This window comes from Marmota marmota, unplaced genomic scaffold (genome assembly GCF_001458135.2).
Source record: "Marmota marmota marmota unplaced genomic scaffold, marMar, whole genome shotgun sequence".
In the NCBI taxonomy this organism is placed as follows: domain Eukaryota; kingdom Metazoa; phylum Chordata; class Mammalia; order Rodentia; family Sciuridae; genus Marmota; species Marmota marmota.
Genome location: NW_026000082.1, coordinates 13,291,152 through 13,314,414, shown reverse-complemented (window position 1 = coordinate 13,314,414; position 23,263 = coordinate 13,291,152). Strand labels below are relative to the sequence as shown.

General features: G+C 37.9%; 1 protein-coding gene across 13 annotated transcripts in view; it reads right to left on the bottom strand.

Annotated features, from left to right (window-relative positions):
* Positions 1–23,263, bottom strand: part of Tut4 (terminal uridylyl transferase 4) — a 115,481-nt gene that overhangs the window by 69,417 nt on the left and 22,801 nt on the right. For 9 of the 13 annotated variants that reach the window (XM_048815382.1, XM_048815376.1, XM_048815383.1 and 6 more), the window contains exons 1-4: positions 22,393–22,415; positions 20,513–21,389; positions 11,779–11,942; positions 1,446–1,562 (exon numbers count right to left, since the gene is read on the bottom strand). In XM_048815382.1, the coding sequence (XP_048671339.1) occupies positions 1,446–1,562; positions 11,779–11,942; positions 20,513–21,296 (1,065 nt within the window). In that variant the 5' untranslated portion in view covers positions 21,297–21,389; positions 22,393–22,415. Of the gene's footprint in view, positions 1–1,445; positions 1,563–11,778; positions 11,943–20,512; positions 21,390–22,392; positions 22,416–22,866; positions 22,928–23,263 lie in introns of those variants that run through there. The other 4 variants (XM_048815377.1, XM_048815378.1, XM_048815379.1 and 1 more) reach the window with 3 other exon arrangements.

Here is a 23,263-nt window from a genome sequence, read left to right as displayed (position 1 = left end):
ATTGACCAGGTTGGCCTCAAATTTGTGATCCTCTTGCCTTAGCTTCCAGAGCAGCTGGATTATAGGTTTGCGGAATGCACCACTGCACCCAGCTGGCTCATTCTTCTTCTCCTTCTTCCTCCTTTTTTTTTTTTTTTTAATAAAAAATGTAATGAGCAGCTACTGTGTGCCCAACACTATCAGAAATAATTTTCAAATATAAAAAATAAATAAAAAACTAAATCTGCTCAATTTGACTATTAGATATGTTAGTCTAAAAGGGAAGGTAGGCAGACAATCAGAATATAGTATATTAGGTTTTCTGATCAAGGTGTGTAACAACTGCTTGAGAACAGAGGGAAGGAGTAAGAAGATTCCTGAACTGAGACTTAGAAATGAGAGGTTATACAGTATTAGTGTTACAACTTTAAAAAGAAAAATTAAAAAACTAATATTCTAATATATTTTAAAAATCATTCTACTTCTATCTGTATCTATGAGATATTTAATAAAAATAACTAAAAAATTACAAATTCCCAAAGTCAAAAGTTTAGAAAGTCTTGCATGATCTGCACTTCTCTAGTTTCATGTCATACTCTATTCAGTAGTTCTTTGCTCCCATCTTATAGATTCTTTCACAGTTTTTCACCTATAGACCTTTATTCATACTATTTTATGTAAAATGCTCCCCACCTTTTTTCACTTTAAAATACTAGTTTATGGGGCTGGGGTTGTGGCTCAGTGGTAGAGTGCTCACACAGCACACGTGAAGCCCTGAGTTCGATCCTTAGCACCACATAAAAATAAACAAACAGGGCTGGGGTTGTGGCTCAGCAGAAGAGCGCTTGCCTAGCACGTGCGAGGCCCTGGGTTCGATCCTCAGCACCACATAAATATAAAACAAAATAAAGGTATTGTGTACAACTAAAAAATAAATATAATAAATAAATAAACAAACAAAATAAAAGTATTGTGCAAAACTACAACTAAAAAAAAAAACTACTAGTTTATGGTTCAACTCAAATGTCAATTTCTCAGCGATACCTTCCCTATTCTACATCAAGTAAAATATCTTTGCACATTTCCTTACCCCCATCTTTTAATAAGACTCATTACACTTAAACCCTTATTCACCAGTTTTTAGAAACAGTAAAGACAGGAACTGTAATTATCATATTCATTAATGCCGAGATCTAGTACTCAATAAATATCAAATAGAGTGACAAATTTTACTAGACAGATATAAACTTAGGAACTGACATTCAACATTTTTCAGGATAAACAAACTGGTCTTGAAAAGCTAATGACCAATAAAGATAAAGAAGGCAATCACAACTCTCAAGGCTATCATATCAGTTACTAAAGTAAAACTGGAAAATACCTCATTTTTAGGTTCATAAATAAAAAACACTTAATATAGAGTTTTACCATTTAAAAACAAATATAGTTTTTTTAAAAGAACTTACCAAAATATTTTTTTTATGTCGTTTCTCTTTTATATGTTTATGAGCTCCTTGGATGTTTTCAATGTGAATCAAGCAAAGTTTGCACAGGTATCGGCAATTGGTATACTCTGGTGATCGCTGAAGAGACAAGTTTTTTAAAAATGCTTTTTTTTTTTTTAATTTTTTTTTTTCAAAAAACAAAGAAGTAAAGTATTGACCATATAAATGAATATAACAATTCCATGACAGACAGACAAAAGCAATAAGGAATAGTTTTTAATAAACAAATCAGTACTTATACATCCAAGTACTTTTCCAGGTAGTCACTGTAAGGTCCTTGCTTAGCATCTGGACGGCCATCTTAAGTGACAGTCAACATTTTAAGAAAAATTTCACTTTCCCACCCAAAGTTGTTTCTGATAAAGGCTCATCACTCCCTCATACCAACCAACCCTTCACCACCCACATTCTCTCCCACCCAAGGGCATATCCCCACTCCCACCCCACCCCCCACATTCCGACCACCTCTAATTCCTGAGGCTGCCCCATAAAAGTCCCAAACCCCAAGTCTGTTTTGCCTCTCTCCGTCTATGGAGAGATGGGCCTTTATTTGCCAGCTCTGACAAATAAACTCTCATGTGTATCTCTGCCTAGTCTCCATCTTTCATTTCTCAGCTTGCCTATCTCCATTCCTTGCTTTCCTTTCATTGGTGCCAAAACCTAGGATTGGGTTCCCTGGTGTGCCTGCTCCCCTCTTTGAGGGTCACTGAGCAACCCCAGGGCAGATCCAAATTCTATCGTGGGACCAGGCTCCCCATTCTGCCAAATACCCTCTCTGTACCCACCACCAGACATTCCAGGTAAGACCCCTGTCTCCATTCCACCTAAACAACCTGTGGGTCCCAGGAAGTGACCATTGATCATCTGGCACTCCCAGGGTTACCATGTGATCCGGGGCACTCCCAGCCACAGCTTTCACAACTACAGTGGATCCCTACTGTCAATGGGGTCTATAGGTGGTCTTTTATTTGGGTCCTAAGCTTTGAGAAAAACCACTCAGGGTGACTGGGAGTTGTTCCTGGTGAGACCTCCCAGCCTTGGGTTAATCGCTACAGCTTCTGTCCCTATGTAGTTCTGGCCAAGCACCCAAGTGCCTCTACAGGCCCCAACACTTACCCAGCAGTGGTGAAGACCCCCTGAGTCCACCATCCTCTCGACTGGGTGATACTAGAGACTGGGGACGCTCTACCTCTAAACTCACCTCTTACATCTCACCATGGGTGGCTCCTCATCCATTCCCTCCCATACGCCTCTAGGCTATGGCTAGAGGCTAACCTAGGCTCTCTCTTTCTCTCTCTCATCCCGGACCTAAAACCCCCAAAACTTATCCATTTGTGCAATCACATCTGGCTTCAATATCCTTTGGACTCTAAATGGCTGCTTAACTGCACTCTAGATCCCAATATCAGGGATCTTCTCATCTGTTATGTTCAGGAAAATGGAAAGAGATATCATATGTTCAGGCTTTCTCCTCTCTACGTCCTAAGCCCTCTCTCTGCAACTCTTGCTCTCCTGCACAAATCCTCTTAACTCTTACCTCCCCTACGCATGCTTCCAAAGGGACAGAAAATCCTACTCCTCTTCCTTCAACCCAGTGGATGAACACCCACCATACCACAATTCTCTTTCTGATGAAGCCACTGCAACAACTATCCCCTCAGCTCCTCTGCCCTTCTCTCCTCCTGCTTACAGGCTGCCACTGCCCAGCCCCACCTGTGTGTCCTCTACTTGAGGTGGCTGGGGTAGATGGTGTAATCTGGGTTCATGTGCCTTTCTCTTTGTCAGAACTTTCACAGAAAAGCCGCTTGGGTTCTATACGTCAAGCCCCACTACATATATCAAAGAGTTTCACTATCTGACTCAATCATATGATTTTACCTTTCATGATGTCCATATGATCTTGTCTAACACCCTCCTGCCTGAGGAGCGCAGGTGAGTTTGGGAGCTAGAACTCATGTTGAAGAGGTACATCATATCTCCCCTACCCATCTGATTGGCACTTATGCGGTCCCTGATCAGGACCCCAATTGGGATTATAATTCACCTGGAGGAGTAACTTGTAAAAACCAATTCATTAGTTGTCTTAAGGGAGGACTTAGAAAGGCAGCCCATAAGACTATCAATTATGAAAAGCTCCAGGAAGTCATCCAAGATAAAAATGAAAGCCCTTCAGCATTTTTAGACCACATGACCAAGGCTTTATTACAATATACTAATCTGAACACTGAGACTCCAGATGGGAGTACTAATGACCTACTACTTCTCCCAGAGTTTCCCCGATATTAAGGCCAAACTAAGGTGCCTCAAGAGGGGGCTCCTAACTCCTCAAGCTGAGGTTCTAGGAGTGTCCTTTAAGGTGTATAATAATGGGAGAGATGAGAAGGCCCAGAAGCAGAAATGCCAGATGCTTGCTCAAGCCATCCATCTGGCCTCAGCATCTGTCCCTGGTTCCACTGGCCCATGGAAGGGTCCCTCAGGACCACTTGGACCCTGTTTTAAATGTGGTCAGATGGGTCACTGGGCTCATACATGTCCCAGGCCTCACAAGCCTCGGGGGCTGTCTAAATGCCATCAGGAGGGACACTAGGCCGTTGACTATCCCTGAGCTCATAGAGGGCCCCAGCCATCCAGCCCTTCTGGTTTCCCTTTCCAACTCTTAGGACTGGCTGCAGAGGACTGACAAGGCCCAGGTCCCCATCACCTGACCACTACCATCACTCCATGGGAACCCACAGTAACTATGTGTATTTTAGGTAGGCCTGTCTTCTTCCTCCTAGACACCTGGGCTATATATTCAGTCTTCTAGGAGTTTTGGAAACCTACTACCAACCCTTACAGACACCTAGCCTTGTTTACGCTTTGGGCTCTCTAATTTTTACCCACTCCTTTTCGGTCATTCCACAGTGCTCTGTTCCTCTTATGGGAAGGGACATCCTCACAGAGTTAGGGGCTATGCTTTCCTTCTCCCCTCATATATGCTTCCATCCAGACTCGCTTGCCACTCCCCTGATCCTCACCCTTACCTTAAGACCATCCCCTATTCCTTCTGCCAGTGCCTTCCCATTACTCACTTCCGAGGTGGACCCTACTGTCTGGGATGTTTCAAGTCCTTCTATCGCCTCACAACACGAGCCCATTCACATCCATCTCAAAAACCCCCTCCATTTTATGGCCCAATCAAAATACCTGCCCTCCCTACTTGCTGCTGCTGTCCCTCTTTTTTTGCAGAGCAGCCTTGTCAGGCTCCTGACAATAAACCTGCTTCTTATCCCAGGTGTGTGTGTGATTATTCCTTCGATACTTCTCTTTCATTGATGCCAGTGACTTGGTCACATTCTCCCATGAGTTTTGCTCTCCCCTCAGGGAATCTGTGCTGCTTTGGGATCCTGGCCTGAGGACCCAGCACAATTACCACACACCTTCTTCCATTCACTTAGTGCTCTTTTTCTTCATCTACACTCCATCCTCATTTGGGTGACTTCACTCTTCCCCTCCCCTCCTCCTTACAAGTCTACTATCTAGAGATGCCAGTAACAAGTCTCCTCGCTAGAACTTAGATCTTGGCCAGGCACCAAGATTCTCGCCCATCCCTTCCCCTTGGCAACTTCACACCAACTCACCATGGAGAATTTCCAATCCCTTCCCCTTGTGAGTTCACTCTTGGGTCTTGGTTCTCAGCTCCTCAGCAAGGCTCACGAAAGCCCTGGCCAGGCAACCAAGACTCCTCTCCCTTCTCTCAGTTCCAGACTCCAACTTGCCATGGGGAACTCCAAATCCCATCTGACTCACCTCTCGGCTGCCTCCTCGCCATACTTAGCCCTACTCCTTTGGGATCTAAAGGCCCATTGATCAATTCAACATTCCAATCTTCATAACCTCTGCGAGCACTCAGGAAAATGGAAGAAAATCTCTATGTGCAGGCTTTCTCTTTTCTCCATTCTATACCTTCCCTTTGCTCCTCTTGCTCCCCTGCCCAGCTTCTACTTGCCACTTAAGCTCTAGATTCCTGCAGAGACCCTACTTCTAGACAAACAAGGGACACAGAACTCTCCTACATTATAAAGCCATAGGCAGCAAACTCCCTGGCCAAGGCCACATTGAAGCTAACATTGAAATACAAAGGACAGACTCAGTAGGCTTGATAAGAGGCCTAAGGAAAAAAAAGAAAAAAAGGGGGCGAAAAAGTGTCAATTTAACTTTTCTCTTGGCTACAACACAGAAGAACGACTTCAAAACTTTCTATCTCCCAGATCTCACACGCCCATTTTACCCTTACACAGCTGAAAAGCAGGGATTTGCTCTAAGGGTCCTTGGACACATGCTAGGTCTAACCTTTGCCCCGTGGCTTATCTACTGAAGGGTCTTGACCCTACTGTTCAGGAATGGGGCCCTTGCCTAGGAAGAACATTGTCCGCAGCCTTTCTACTCATTAATGAGTCAAAGAAACTCACCTTTGGGGACCCACTCACCATACCGGCTCCCCATCACCTAAAGGAACTCCTCACCTACAAGGGCTTACATTCCTTACCCCCCACTCCCCCGTCATCTTTTGCTCTACAGGTTTCCCTGATGGAAGATCCCAGTTTTACTTTCCACACATACTCTCCTCCCTGCTCCTCAGGACTCTTCCTCCTCTTCTCCTCTTACCTATTCATGCATTGAAACTGGAGGAGTTTCTTTCACATCCCTCCCACATACAGGAAGGCTCCTTGCTCCAGGCAACATACACATAGTTCACAGATGGCTCTCCTTCCTTCAGGAGGGAGTTGGTCGGGCAGGGTATGCTACAGTCTCTATAACCTTGGTTGTGGAAGCAGCTCCCCTCCCCAGTAATGCATCCAATAAGCAAGCTGAACTTGTTGCCCTTATCAGAGCCTTCACTTTGGCAAAGGGAGCCTCCCTCAATGTCTACAATGACTCTAAATACACTTTCCACATACTTCTCTCCCACTCTGCTATTTGGATGGTGCACAGATTTTTTACCACCAAGGGAACGTCAGTAAAAAATTACTAATGCCCCCTTTATCTCTGGTCTCCTTCAGGCCTCAAGGCTTCCCACTGCAACTGGAACTGAAGGATGGCAGCTAAGTAACCCTCTTCTCCAGTGGGCACTTCTTTCCTGACCTCTCTCCTTGTCACAGGCCTTTTGCTAATGCTTGCCCCTACATCATTAGATTTATTCAAGGTCAGATTCAAAGGTTCTCTAACCAAACTGTGAACCAGCTTCTGTTACAGGACTTCCAAACCCTCACCAATTTGGGTCATCCAGAGTCAGCATTACCCTGCACCTCCTGACTATCATCATTGCCTCAGTGAAACCCCATGCCCCTAACAAGGGTCCAGACACTGCCTCTTCCCAGCAGGAAAAAGCTACAGAAGATTGATCTATGCCCCTGTCCCTTAAGTGGCCCAATAACAAACAAAAAAGGGGGGAATATAAGGTCCTTGCTTAGCATCTAGATGACCACCTTAAGTGACAGCGCCATTTTAAGAAAATTTCGCTTTCCTGCCCTTTCTGAGAAAGGCTCACCACCCCCTCATACCAACCCCACCTTTAACCACCGCATTAGGACTCACCTAGCTCTAATCCCTGAGTCTGCCCCATAAAAGTCCCAAACCTCAAGCCTGTTTTGCCTCTCTCCATCTATGGAGAGATGTGCCTTTATTTGTCATCTGTGACAAATAAACTCTCATATGTATCTCTGCCTGCTCTCCATCTTTCAATCCTTGCTCGCTTGTCTCCCCGTTCTTCGCTTTCCTTTCAGCATCACATTTTATATACAAATTTTAAACAACATTATAATAATGCTAAATGTATTTACTACTCATCCAATACCATCTTTAGGTCCTAATGTAAGATAAGAAAGGTAATCTTGCTACTTACTTAGTCTTATTCCAATGCTGTCCTCATTGTCCTGATATCAAACTTTTAGTCTGTCTGTCTATCTATTTATCTATTTATTTATGGTATTGGGGATTGAACCCAGAGGCGATTTACCACTAAGCTATAACCCCAGTCCTTTTTATTTTATTTTTTAATATTGAGACAGGGTCTTACCAAATCACTCAAAGCCTTACTAAGTGACTGAGGCCGATCTTAAACCTGCAAACCTCCTGCCTTAGCCTCCCACATTGGTGAAATTACTTGGTACCATTGCACTCAGTTTATCTTTTATTCTTTATGATTACAAAAAAATAAAATAAAATCTACCATCATTAGGGAATTTCAAAGGAACAGATCACACATATGCAAGACAATTTCAAAAGGTGAGTTCTAAGAAAACATTCCAATCAACCACAATATCATAGGAATAAATGGATAACCTTGTAAGGTAACAACTTTGAAGAAAACAACAATTTGACATAGTAAAGTATCAGTCACAGTGAGATAGGGAACAGGGGGAGCAGGTGAGGTCAGGCAGCTCACACCAGCAATTCCTGAGCTACTCTTGCTAAATCAGACATCCTGCCAGTATCTGATTAGACCAAACAACTTTCTACCTAACTACAAGATGACTGTGCTCTCAGGTCAGTAAAATTGAGCAGGGTTCCTGAAGAACCTTCCAATTCAAGGAAATCCTATGAATATTTATCCCTCCTACACAAACTCATCCCCTAGACAATATTAACAGGAAACCAAGCAGTTAGGCACAGAGCTCAACCTTAGAGCATGTCTGCCCTCAGCCCTTGAATGTGACTTCTGCTTTACAATGAACTTTTCTCTCTGCCACTGAAACATCTTTTTTTTTTTTTGGTACCAGGGACACTTAACTACTGAGTCACATTCTCAGCCCTTTTTGTGTTTGAGACAGGCTCTCCCTAAGTTGCTTGGGCCTCACTGATTTGCTGAAGCTGGCTTTGTACTTGGGATCCTTCTGCCTCAGCCTCCTGGTCACTGGGATTTGGGACACTATGCCCAGCTTTTCTGATGCCTCTTTAGTACATGTGCTACCAAAGTGAGCACTGATTCATCTTCAAATTATTTTCTACAACATGGTCAAGAACCTGGAGAACTTGAATAGATGTCTCCCCTGTCTCTGGAGACTTCCTCAAACCCCTGAGAGTGACAATACTTTACTTATTATTTTGTATATGTATTCTCAAAATAATAATAAAACAATAATTACTGATTTCGGGCTGGGGCTGTAGCTAAGTGGCAGAGCACTTGCGTAGCATGTGTAAGGCACCGGGTTCAACCCTCATCATCACATAAAAATAAAAAATAAAATAAAGGCATTCTGTCCATACACAACTACAAAAAAAAATTTTTTTTTAAATAATTACTGATTTCCTGCCAGGTACAAGGCACTATGCTAGGTGTTTCATATGCAATTTATCCTTTTAATTCCCCTAATAATTCAATACGATTGGTATTATTTTTATAATTTTTTTCATTATTATAATTTCTTGATTATTTGTGTTCAGCTGTGAAAACAAAAAGCTCATATAGACTACAATATTCACAAGAATACACCAATATACTGCGTAGGTGATACTGAATTTCAATTCATGCATGTCTGAATTTGAAGCCAATACTCTACTCATAAGATTGTTAAAATAAAGAGCCTAGGGATATAGCTCTGTGGCAAAGCACTTAACCAACAAGGTCCCAAGTTCAATCTCCAGCACCACAAAAAAAAAAAAAAAAAAAAAAAAAAAAAAAAAGTTGCAAAATAAAAAATTACAAAAATGCAATAAATAAATGCTAAATTTTAAAACTCTTCTTCTTCTCCTTCTCCTTCTCCTTCTTCTCTCTCTCTCTCTCTCTCTTTCTTTCTTATCAATGGACCTTTATTTTATTTATTTATATGTGGTTCTGAGAATCAAACCCAGTGTCTCACACTTACTAGGCAAGTGCTCCACCACTGAGCTATAACCCCAGCCCTTGAAACACTGTTTCTAATGCCTTACACTGAAACTTCAGCAATGTTCAGTTTTTATTTCAGGTTGATCTTTAATATTCAATTCACTGAAGCTTCTGACAAAAAGATTCTCTCACTTTATTCTGATTTTCTTAATCTCAGATGATATCTTAACTGACATTGAATCTTTATCACTACAGCCTGCTTCTATCTCCTTATTTACTAAATAATAAAAATTACCCTGCCTGGTAAAATAATTCAATTTACAAGTAGCTAATCTTTATTTGGTGCTTACAAACTACCAGATCTTGTGCCAAGAATTAACTTGTATTATCTTACTTAATCCTCATAATTAGTTCCATGAGCTAGGTATTATTTTTATCAATCTCTAATGAAAAAAAAAAAAAAGAGATTTAAAAGGCTACATAACATAGCCAATGTTATCCACCCAGTAAGTGGCAAAACTAGAATCAGTGATTCCAAATTCCATGCACTTGACTACTATATATACTCCCTCTAATTATGAACAAACTGCTATGTGCAAGGTATTGTTATAGACAAAAATTAAATAAGACAAAAATGCTTTCATCATCATAATGTTTCTAGTTTCAAAGAAGAGATATATGAAAACTGTTCAAATATCTCCCTTATTTATAGTTACAAAACTTTATTTTACCATAAACTAACCTTTTTTCAACTTTCTGTAGACAAGCTAGAATACAGATTTCTGAGCATGAAGATTCAAAGTATTTCTAAGTCAGTACTTAGTACTCACTTATAGGGAAATCTGCCCACTTAATCTAATGGTTTGGATTTATGTCTTCTTTGGTACAAGGAAAAATCTATATATTTATTTTTAAATTAATCTATGGGTACACTGAGCACCAAAGGACCTGATGAAATGAAATGAACTTAAGGATAACATTCTTAATGAGTATACAAAATTGGTAAAAAAAAAAAAAAAAAAAAAAATGCCAAGGACACTGACTCAAGTCAATCACTCTTTTGTCTATGATCCCTTTTCAAATCATATTACTACTATTGTGTGCTTACTTGTTTTAGTCTCTATCTAGTGAACTCTTAGAAAAGCAGTGTCATTTTTTTTGAAAAATTTTTTGTTTTTAAAAATGTCAGGCTTGCCTGGATTTAACTATCACCAGCTGATGACACAGGAAAGGCACTCAATTTTATCTTGACAATGGACATATCCAGAAATAACTACTAATTTCAGGCTTAGAAAGTTGGAAGACTAAGTAATGATAGAACTGCAAATTGCAAATAAGACTTTCTTCTAATTAGAATACTTTGACACTAGCTACATATTATGAGCTTATATTATACCTTATGAGTCTCCATTCCTTTTTATTTTTTAAAATTTTTTTAGTTGTAGATGGACACAATACCTTTATTTTATTTATTTTTATGTGGTGCTGAGGATTGAACCCAATTCCTCACACATGCTAGCACTTCTACGCAAGTGCTCTATAACCACAGACTGAGCCTCCATTCTTTGACATTCCTTTTTCTTTTCATGAGTTGATACTCTACCCTAAGTTCTATTAGTAACCAGGATTGCATTCTTCAATCTAGATATCATCTCGTTTTTCTAAACTAAACAAAATCATATCATTTCTTTCCTTTCTTTCTTATTTTTCAAGAATGATGACCCACACTGACAATTTTTCTCCTTTAATAGTTACTAGTGTTTTCATTGTTGAAACCAGGAATTATTAATGACTAGGACAGTTCCTAGTTCTTAGTAGCTATTCAGTAAACATAGGAGAAAAAAAGGATAAGATAGAAAAGCAAGGAAAAAAGGAGAAAGTCTAGTAAGTTTTTAGTAGTATATTTTAGTTTGTTTCCATCAATCCAAACAGACTTTTAACTGCTAATGGGAAGAAACTGGGCCATTTTCACCAATACATGCCTATTGTCTAGCACAGTACCTATTTAATGAAGGAATAAATTAGAGGTCAACAAACTTATTCTATAAAGGGCCAAAGCAACATTTTGGTAAATACTTTAAGCTTTGGAAAAGAGTAAACATTTTTTTTAAAGATCATATGGTTTCATTTGGCATCTATTCAATTTACCTTTGCCATGGTAACATGAAAGCAACCACAGACAATATCTAAAAATTGAGCATAGCTATATTCCAATAACTTTGCTTATAGAAAAGGGGGCCACAATCAAAACTAAAACAAGGAAGTAGGGCACAGTGGCCAACCTCTAGGAAGAATAAATGAAGCCAGGCTCATAAACTGAGTATTTGTTAAACATAGGGAAGACAGGAAAAAAAGAGGGAGGGAAAGAAAAAGGGAAAGGAAAGATAAATGCTAGTCTGTCTTATCAATTAAAATAAAGAGAGCTATACTTAGGAAAGAAAAGCTATGAAACATATTTCCCTCCAAATAACTAAAACAGCAGCATACTTTTTCAAGTCGAAAGATGTGATCTCTTTCTAAGCGTTCTTCTGCTTGTTTCAAGCCTAGCCTCTGCTCAGGTGTCAATGTAGATTCATCTATCACAGTGGCATTTTCTAAATAGTCCATCTCTGAAGAATTTTCTTTATTAGATTCATCATTCTTCACTTTACCTATAAAAGGAAGCAATCACTTAGTTATCTCAGAAACGGTAATTTTAAAAAATATAATGAAAAACAAAGTATTCAACTTTTACACACACAGGAAAAGATGTATTTTCCTTGATCATATAAGTTGTTATATGTACGTAAAACTTAAGATATGCACATAGCCTGATATGGTGCTGCAGGTCTGTAATCCCAACAACCCAGAAGGCTAAGGCAGGAGGAAGATCACAAGTTCAAGTCTAGCCTCAACAATTTAGCAAAACCCTCAGCAAGTTACTAAGACCCTATCTCAAAATAAAAAGCAAAAGAGCTGGGGATGTGGCTCAGTGGTAGGGTGCCCTAAATCTAATCTCTAATCTCCAGTATCCCCCTCCAAAAAAAAAAAAAGATTTATACACACACACACACACAAATAAATAAATATATATATGTGTGTGTGTGTGTGTATGTGTATATATATATATATATATATATGTGTGTGTGTGTGTGTGTGTGTATGTATATTTATATATATATATATATATATGCATGCATGTATACATACATACTCAGGTATGTATACATATACTATACACACGTGTATATGATATATAAATAGTATCAAAATTCATGAAGAGAAGTTAAGGGTATGGCTCTGTGGTACAGCACATGCCTAGCATGCATAAGGAGTTTATTCCCCAGTATTAAAAAAAGGGGGGGGTCGGGGCTGGGGATGTGGCTCAAGCGGTAGCGCGCGCGCCTGGCATGCGTGCGGCCCGGGTTCGATCCTCAGCACCACATACAAACAAAGATGTTGTGTCCGCCGAGAAATAAAAAATAAATATTAAAAATTCTCTCTCTCTCTCTCTCTCCCTCCCTCTCTCACTCTATCTTAAAAAAAAAAAGAGAGAGAACGTCCACAGCAGCTGACTTGAAGGACTCTCCTTCCATCCCTCCCCATCCCCTCTACCCTTTCATCCTCAACTCTTGACTCTATATTAAAAAAGAAAAAAAAAAAAAGGGGGGGTGCTGGGGATGTGGCTCAAGCGGTAGCACGCTCGCCTGGCATGAGTGCAGCCCGGGTTCGATCCTCAGCACCACATACAAACAAAGATGTTGTGTCCGCCAATAACTAAAAAAAATAAATAAATATTAAAAAATTCTCTCTCTCTCTCTCTCTCTTTAAAAAAAAAAAAAAAGAATGCCTTAAAAAAAAAAAAAAAAAAACCTACTTCATGTATCAAATGCCTGACTTTTTCTTCTAAGGTATATACCTAATTGAGACTACACTACATAAAGTTAGCATAACATAACCATCTTTAAAGGGTACCTGAAGTTAATTTGATAAAAAGCTATCAAAGACCCAAAGATTTAGTCACTGAACTAAAGACACTAACAATTGAAAGAACATATATAGACCACAAACCCCAGTCTCCTAATTAGATTGCAATCTCTTGAAAGCATAGATTATGTTTTCATCTTTGCATTTCCAGTATGTAGCAATACGGATTTGGCATACAGTAAGATTCTACACCAATGTGATTTTTTTTTTTAAGGTAAGTTGAATCCTCTTTTTTCTAGTTTAAAATACATACATATATAGTTTTGTTTTGTTTTGTTTTTTTGTTTGTTTTTTTTTTGGTGGGGGTGTTGTTTGGTTTGTTTTTTGATACTGGGAATTGAACTCAGGGGCACTTTACCACTCAGCTATATACCCAGCCCTTTTCCTTTTTTTTTTTTAATATTTATTTTTTTTATTTGTAGTTGGATACAATGCCTTTATTTTATTTATTTTTATGTGGTGCTGAGGATCAAACCCAAGGCCTTGCATGTGCTAGGCAAGCACTCTACCACTAAGCCACAACCCCCGCCCTTAGTTTTTATTTTGAGACAGGGTCTACCACGTTGCTGAGAGTCTCATTAAGTTACCTACTCTGGCCTTGAATTTGTGATCCCCCTGCCTTCTGAATTGCTGAGATTACAGGTATGCACAGTGTGCACCACCATGCCCAATGTGTTTAAAATACTTAAAAGGTAGTTGGGCTGGGTGGCATAGATCTATAATCCCAGAGATTTAGGAGGCAGAAAGAAGAGGATCACAAGTTCAAGACCAGCCTGGGCAATTTAGTGAGTCCTTGTCTCAAAATAAAATACAATAAGGGCAGGGGATGTGGCTCAGTGGTAGAGAATTTGCCTTATATACACAAGGTCCTGGGTGATTCCCAGTACTTCAAGAAAGATAAAAGATCAAATACTTGAAAGGATTTCAGGGAGTTCAGAATAAAGCTTAAATCCCATAGTACATTATGTCTAATCCCTTATCCTCATGAAGGCAGTAAACAGAACAACTATAAAACTTCAAATTATAATAAATGTTATAAAAGAATAAAGTCAAGGGACTAAGCTGAAAAACAACTTTAGATATGGGAGTCAGAAAAGGCTTCTCTGAGAAGATATCATTTAAGTCAAAACCTAAAGAAAGAGAGCTAACTTGCCTATATCTCTAACCTCATGTCCTGGCCTAACACTTTTCACTTCTTTCATACCAAATACACGTTAGTATTATTGTTGTTTCAAATCTCAATACCTTTATCTATGGTATTCCCTTCTCCATCAATGCCCTCCCATTTCAGTTAGTAATATTTACCTTTCCTTTATAAAGTAGATTCTTTGATGCTAATAGCCAGGTCTTATTTAACTTTGTACATTCAAATTTTAATACAACATCTTGACCAAAACTTACACTTTTATAAAAGTATGTTAAATAGATAAAAAATCTGGATGTATCTAAAAGCACTTCCAAAGTGCAATGCTCTCAGATAATCAAAAAATTCTCCTCTTTATCCTCAAAAGCCAACTATATGCCATCTAGAGGAACTATGATAGTCGATTCTTTTAAAAATATATATTTACTTTTTAGTTGTAATTGGACACAATATCTTTATTTTATTTTTATGTGGTGCTGAGGATCGAACCCAGGGCCTTGCACATGCTAGGCAAGCGCTCTACTGCTGAGCCACAATCCCAGCCCCAATCAATTCTATCTTTTGATAGCTCTAATTTTATAAACAAAGAAGAAATGATGTACTTCTGGATAAGGTACAATTCCTACTAAAGGGCATAGGAGTTTCCAAAATAAGAAAGCGAACTCTTACATAACTTATAAAAAGGGCTCAAACACCCTAAGCATGGCTAGGTTAGATAAGTACTCTTAAATTATAGTAAGGGGAACACTGATGCATTGTGAACAATTTGCAATTATGTCCTAATATTTGGGGGGAAATTTAGTTTTTTAGCAACCATTTTCTTATGGAAACAAAAGAAAAGATGAAATCCTAATTTTATTTATATATTTCATTGAAAAGAAGAGTAGCAAAACACCATAATAATATAATATTCTCCTCTCTTCTCTATGTACAACTTGCCCTGTTTGACAAGGCAACTAACATTAGCAAATTCTATAAAATTATAATTTATGCCAGCATAAAGAATTAGAGAAAGACATACCTTTCTTTAAAATCAGGAAAAAAAAGAAAATTATTTAATTTTTTAGAACAACATATAAAATAAAATGGTATCAGGCAGAATGTCCCAAACTGTGTTCCACATAACACTAGTTCCATGAGATACCTTAATCAAACAAGTTGTACAGGAGTGTTCATACAGACAAAAAAGTCAGTGGTTGCCAGTGAATAGAAGGGAATACCTGTTAATGGGTATAGAGCATCTTTGGAGGGTGACGAAAACATCCAAAAATTAGTAGTGATGGCTGCGAAACTTGGTGAGTATACTAAAAATCACTGAATTCTATACTTTAAAAAGATGAATTTTATAGCATGTGAAGTATATCTCAATAAAACTACTTAAAAGATTAAAAATATGACACAGTAATAAGGACTATGAGAAAAGTTAAACATGTAAGAAGAATATGCCTTATCAGAAGTAGAGATGAGGATTACTAATGAGCAAAAGCCTCATTAAGAAAGCAAAAGTTCAGAGAATTAACCATATAGATATCTAGGGGATGACTGTTCAAGGAAGAAAAAAAAAGCAAATACAAAGGTGGACATTTGTATTCACATTTCAGGAAATACAAGAAAACCTTGCAAATAGAGCAGAAAGAGATTGAGAAGTAGATGACTAAAGGTAGAGAAGTAGGGAAGTGTCAGAGATCATATAAGGCCCTGCTACTCACTGCAAAAACATTAGCTAAATATGAGGGAACCACTGAAATACTTTAAATAGTAGTAACATGATTTGATTCATTTTAATAGGATTCTTCTGGCTATGTTAAAAACACAAAGAAGGGCGATATGAGTGAAAGTGAGGCAATAATTTAGTGTATGCTGTTCAAAAGCATGATCCTGATCAGCAGCACCAGCAGCATTAGCAGTTTGGAACCAGCTATAAATAAAGTTTCTCGGGTTCCACACAGACTTTCTGAATCAAATCTCTGGGAATGATGCCCAGGAATTTCTATTTTTCATATGATTTCCAGGGAATTCACAAGCATATCAAAGTTTGAGAACCCCAGATCAAGAACACTCTTCCCTCAAATACTCACCCGGCTCATTCACCTATTTCCTTTAGGTATGTGCTTTAATGATGCATTCTCAGTGACAATTTAAATTGAAACACCACCAGCAGCAACAATAGCATCAATTCCTATTTTTTCCTGATTTATTTTTCTCATATGACTTAGATATCTAACTCTAATTTCTCACTTATTTGTTCATTGTATGTCTCTTCCTAATAGAATATTGACTCCATAAGGATGTTGTTATGTGTTTTTTCCCCACCCCACCCCCCAGGGATTGAACCCAGAGGTGCTTAACCACTATCCACATCCCCAGCCCTCTTTGTTTTTTATTTTGAGACAGGACTTTGATAAATTGCTTCGGCTAATTTTTTTGTTGTTGTTGTTATTGTTTGATTTGTTTTCATTTTTTTTCCTGATATCACATGAATTCATGCTTGAGTTAATTTGCAAGTGAATCTGGGAACAACCCCTTGCCACACAGGCGGGGCAAAGACTTGTAAGGTAAAGGTGGCTGTAGGTTTCACCTTGTGGCTGAGGTTGGTTCTGAACTTGTAATCCTCCTGTCTCAGCCTCCCAAGCCACCAGGATTATAGGCATGTGCCACCACATTTGGCTAAATCACTCTTATTAATTTGCTAAACCAATTCTCCAAAAGCACCTCTACTTGGTCTACTGTTCTCCACATTATCACATAACAAAACTGCATTTAATAGAATAAAATAATAGTAATAAATAATACTCTCTACCCTTCATGCTTACTACTATAGCTTGGATCTTGACCCCAAAAGTTTATAGGATAAAGACTTGGTTCTTAGTGTGGGAAGTAGTAGAACCTTTAAGAGGTTGGGCATAATGGGAGGTCTCTGGATCACTGGAGGTATATCCTCAAAGGATAGTGGGGCCCCAAGCTTCTCCTTTTTGTTCTTTGTTTGTTTTTATTATTGTTGTTTGTTTTGTGGTAGATGGAATGCTCCCAGGACCACCATACTACTAAGCTACAATCTCAGTCCTTTTTATTTTAAGACAGGGTCTTGCTAAATTGCCCAGGCTGACCTCAAACTTGTGATCCTCCAGCCTCATCCTCCCAAGTAGCTGGGATCTTTTTACTGTTTTTCATGTATTGGATATGAAGTGAACAGTTTTACTCTGCCACACACTCCCCACCATGATATACTGCCTCACCATAGGTCTAAAAGCAAAAGGGTCAGCCGATCATAGATTAGAAACTCCAAAACCATGAGTTAAATAAATCTTTTATAAGTGTAAAAGTCTTGGACTTTTGTTATAGTGACAGAGAGCTGACAAATATAACTACTATGTCAGGTACTACATAAAACTTTCTACTAGACTCTTAAAAGTAACCTTCACAACATAGGCAGCACCATCTCCACTTTAAATAAAATGAAGAAACAAAGATACATTTGAAGGAAGCTTATCCAAGATTACAAAGTTATTAAGTGGGAAAGACAGAATTCAAAAACCATGCATCTCACTCCAGCCCATTTACCTGATCATCTCACTATATCACCTCTTTTGCTTTTTATTCCCCCCCCCCCCCCCGCCTTTTGACTGTACTTGGGATCAAGCCCAGGTCCTTGAGCATGCAAAGGCAAGTGCTCTATCACTGAGCTAGCTATAGCTCTAGATCCTTTGTTACCTTTTTAAAAGAATGATCTTTAAATCAGATTTTTTAGTAACTCACATGAACAGACCCTTAATTAAGCAATCTTTTGTTTTGCTTTGTTGTGTGCTGGGATTAGAACCCAAGGCCTATATGCTAGACAAGCATTCCACCACTAAGAATGTGCCACCACCCTTTATTTTTTATTTGAAATGGGGGGGGTCTCACTATGTTGCCCAGGACAAGTCTCAAATTCATGGGCTCAAAATGAACCTCTCACAACCCCTGACTTAACTAAATGATCTTAAGTATCACAATTCCTCAACTTCACATCTCTAGTGTACCATCATATTTAGATTTTTGCCATACCTAAATATCGCCTGTTCTATTACTTGATATTGTCTCTATTGAGTTACTGTCTAAACTTGTCCTTGTCCTAAACCTTATATACAATTGTGAGACTGATTTTTTTTTCTTACACACATAAAGACAATTCTATTTAATCTTTTAAAAGTCTGTCTATAGGGCTGGGGTTGTGGCTCAGTGGTACAGCACTCACCTAGCATGTGTGAGGCCCTGGGTTCGATACCCAGCACCACATAAAAAATACTAAATAAAGGTATTGTGTCCATCTACAAGTAAAAAAATATATATATTTTTAAAAGTCTGTCTATATACTATGTATCACCAGAAATAAAAAGTAGCTATATCTGAACTCTTTGGTATTTCTCCATCTATGAAAAATAATAATTTATTTTTATTTCTATATCAAGGTAAGGCTTTATTCTTTCAACCATGGAATCAACAGAAAGAAAATTAGCAGGGCTGGGGATGTGGTTCAAGCAGTAGCGTGCTCGCCTGGCATGCCTGCGGTCCAGGTTCGATCCTCAGCACCACATACAAACAAAGATATTGTGCCCACCGAAAACTAAAAAATAAATATTAAAAAATTCTCTCTCTCTCTCTACCTCTCTCTCTCTTTAAAAAAAAAAAAAAAAGAAAATTAGCAAATAAAGTTCATTGATTTAAGCAAAATCAGAATTAAAATTACTCAAGGGACTGGGGACATAGCTCAGTTGGTAGAGTGCTTGCCTGGCACGCACAAGGCCCTGGGTTTGATCCCCAGCATCAAAAAAAAAAAAGAATTAAAATTACTCAAGACATAGACAATATTTCTGAACAATTAATTAAAAGTAAAGTCAGGATCCCAGACCAAAATTAATTTTACAGTTCTCAAGTAAACTCTAACAGTGTCCTAAGCAATTTCTGCTTCTAGACTTGTGCCCATCAAAGAATTTGCTGCACTATAGCCAAAAGGATACTTTTTAATAGAAAATCTGATCATAGCACTATCTTGTTTCTCTTTAGTTGCTTCTCAAATCACTTATGAAAAAAATTATGTCACAGTTCACAATGCTTTTCATTCTCCAAAAGATGACTTGTCAACTGCATCTTTTGCCACTCCGCCTCAAATCCCTGTTCTACTTATACTGATTCTCATTCATACTCATAGTCTCACTCCTATCATTTTCTCAGCCCCATGTCAAATCTCACAAATAAATCACATGCTTTCCCAACTCTTAGTTTTTGCCACTGTATATTACTTTACTTCTCTGCATCACAACCCAGTGAATGCAGGCTCCTTGAAACCTAGGGCTAAGTTCTTTCAATTTTCCATTATAAACACATGATTGGTCCATTAGAGGAAAAAGATACATACATGTTTGGTGAATGAACAAGCAATGTACTACCAAGACCATTTTTTTAATATTTATTTTTTAGTTGTAGTTGGACACAATTTATTTATTTATTTGTTTGTTTATTTATTTATTTATTTTTATGTGGTGCTGAGGATCAACCCCAGGTCCTCGCACGTGCTAGGGGAGTGCTCTACCGCTGAGCCACAACTCCAGCCCCCAAGACCATTTTTTTTTTTTTTTTTTAAAGAAAGAGTGGGGGAGAGAGAGAGAATTTTTTTTAATATTTATTTTTTAGTTCTCGGCGGACACAACATCTTTGTATGTGGTGCTGAGGATCGAACCCGGGCCGCACGCATGCCAGGCGAGCGCGCCACCGCTTGAGCCACATCCCCAGCCCCCCCAAGACCATTTTAAGAGAGTGTGTAGGGCTCAGTGGTAAAGTACTTGCCAAAGTTTTGATCCTCAGCATTGCTAGATAAACAAATAAGAGGGTGCATTTGGGTACAAATCCAAATGACTGAAGGAGTCATTAAATTTATATGTGCACAGCATTTTTACTTATCATAATAAATAAAAAGGTGATTTTTTTTTCTTTTTCTTTTTTAGCTGAAAGAGCCACACTATTAATGTCCTTTTTGTAATTAAAGTAGCTAAGCCAGGGCTAACCTAAAGAACATTAACACAAGAAAATCTCTCAGAAAAATGTGACTGGTAGAATATTCTTATTTGTACTTACTCAAATCATCTGAAATGTCTTCAATTCCTGAAGCACTATCATCAGAATCTCCAGCATTATCTGTCCTCATCTGTTGCTTCTGAGATGGTGGTAAGTTTTCCAGAGCAGATTTTTCTCTCTGTAGAGCTTCCATATTCACTTTGTTCACAGAAATAAAGGAGCTTGGGATTTTTTTTCCAGTCTGTTGTAATTCTGTCTGTCTAATACTTTCTTTCAACAGTAAACTGGTCACCTTTTCTGATTCTGCTGATGAACTGAGCCCCTTTTCTGATTTCATCTGAGAACTAGGTGCTTTTTCTGTTTTCCTCTGTGAACTAAGTGACTTTTCTGCTTCTGCTGCAGGTAAACAGGGTGATTTTTCTGTCTTCACTGGTAAATTAGGTGACTTTGGTGATTTTTCTACCTTTGCCTGTAAATTGGGTACCTTTTCTAATTTTGCCTGTGAGATGGGTACCTTTTCAGCTTTCACTGGTAAGTTTGGTAGTTTTTTTGTTTTGCAATGACTTTGATCTCTAAGGACTAACCCCAAATCTTTAGGGCCTAGAACATTGGCAGCATTTACTTTACATGATTTAACATCTGTTTTTTCAATACAAGTATCATTTTGCTTGGTTTTTTTACTACTATTCCTATTTGGAGAGTTGGTCCCGATTTCTTTTGTAGATTTATCATTTCTAGCTTTCAAAGTTTGATTAGTTATAGCTTTAACTGCTTTGTTTTCTTCACAAATAACATTCTTCTTTGGTTCATGATTTTCACTTTTAGATGTCTTAGGCTCTTCCATTATTTGAAAACCTGCTTCTTTCCAAATATGATATTGTAAAATGGCAGATCTTCAGTAGTTTGAATTGCTCCAAATCCAGTTTAGGCAAGCAAACTATTGGGTTTAAAAAAAAAAATCTGTTATTGAAAATGCAAAACCATTTTTTAAAGTGGTAAGACATTTATAAAGCTTTTAAAATTTTTTCCTCAAAACTAAAGAAATAGTTTGAAAAAAGATAAAACTCTGAGAAGGAATTAAAGCCCATTAAATAACAGCCAAATATTCATAGAGAGAATTCTAATACAGTATCAAAACAAAGGATTTTTAGAGAAGTAAAAAGTTGTTTTATATTGCCAATAAGAATTTTAGAGGCTAGAGTTCTGGCTCAGTGGTAGAGCACTTGCCTAGAATATGTGAGGCACTAGGTTCAATCCTCAGCACCACATAAAAAACAGTAAAGGTATTGGATCCGTCTACAACTGAAAAAAAATTTTTTTTAATTTCAACAAGGAACTAAAATATGCAATTAATGTGTCACTATTAACATAAAAGTTTATAGAATCCTAAATGGTAAGATCTTGACCATTTTTAGCTCTCTCACAAACCAGTACCATTTTTACTTCTAATCTATTTCAAGTTAATTCTAAACATAAAAAGAATTCTAATTCTCTCCACTTTGAAGTATAAAGGAATTTAAATGAATTCTTATGTAAACAAATTTTTAAAACCCATGTCATGTTTTTACTAAAACTCAAGAGAGTCTACCATCAAGAACGAACTCTAATGTAAACAATGAACTTTGAGTGACAATAACATGTCAAGATACATTTGATTATAACAAATGTACCACAATAGTAGCAGATGTTGACAGCAAGAGATGCTATGTGTGGGGCCAGGGAATATACAGGAACTCTGTGCTTTCTGCTCAATTTTGCTGTGTACCCAAAACTGCTCTAAAAATAATGTCTAAAAGAAGTGACAGTAAGAAAGAACACTAAAATCAATCAGAATCTATTCTGCTCTGAAATATAATAAAAATTAGTTAATGAACAAATACTAAGTTTATAACACAAACTTCTATAAATACGTGAAAACAGCCAGGCCCGGTGGCACACACCTGTAATCCCAGTGGCTCGGGAAGCTGAGAAAAGAAGGATCACGAGTTAAAATCCAGCCTCAGCAAAAGTGAGGCACTAGCAACTCAGTGAGACTCTGTCTCTAAATAAAATTAAAAATAGGGCTGGCAATGTGGCTCAGTGATTGAGTGCCCCTGAGTTCAATCCCTGGTACCAAAAAAAAAAAAGTGAAAATACTGTGTCTTGTTAAATTATTTCTATGCTAGAAATACCTTACATACTACATTTTATAGAAATCTATAAAAATAGATATATTTTTATAGATTTCTATAAAATGTATATAGAAATATAGAAATATTTCTATATACATTTTATAAATATTTCTATATACATTTTATAGAAATCAGGATTTTTTTTTTTTTACTGTTCACCTTGCCCTATATGCTTTAAATTCAGAACTATTCCTCTAAATAAAGTTAAATATAAAACTAATAGCCAGGCAAGGTGGTACACACCTGTAATCCCAGCTACTTGAGAGGCTGAGGAAGGAGGTCCAGGTCAGCCTCAGCAACTTAGACTCTGCAAAACAAAAAAATAAAAAGGGCTGGGAGTATAACTGAGTGTTAATACTTGAACCCCTGGGTTCAATCCTCAGCACAAAAACAAAGTTATGAGGGGAAAAAAATAGTCCTGCCAACAAGAGCTAAAGATGTTTAGACATGGAACTAAAATATAGAAACTTCGAATTTACTTGATGAATTTACTGAATTATGGATTTGGGCAAACATCTCTAATCATATAAATCTACATCATATAAACACAAAAATATCACCTATAATAAAAAGCTTAGGACACACGTCATGTATTTTCAGTTGTCTGTACATATGCAAAAATGTGTTTCCAGAAAAAAAG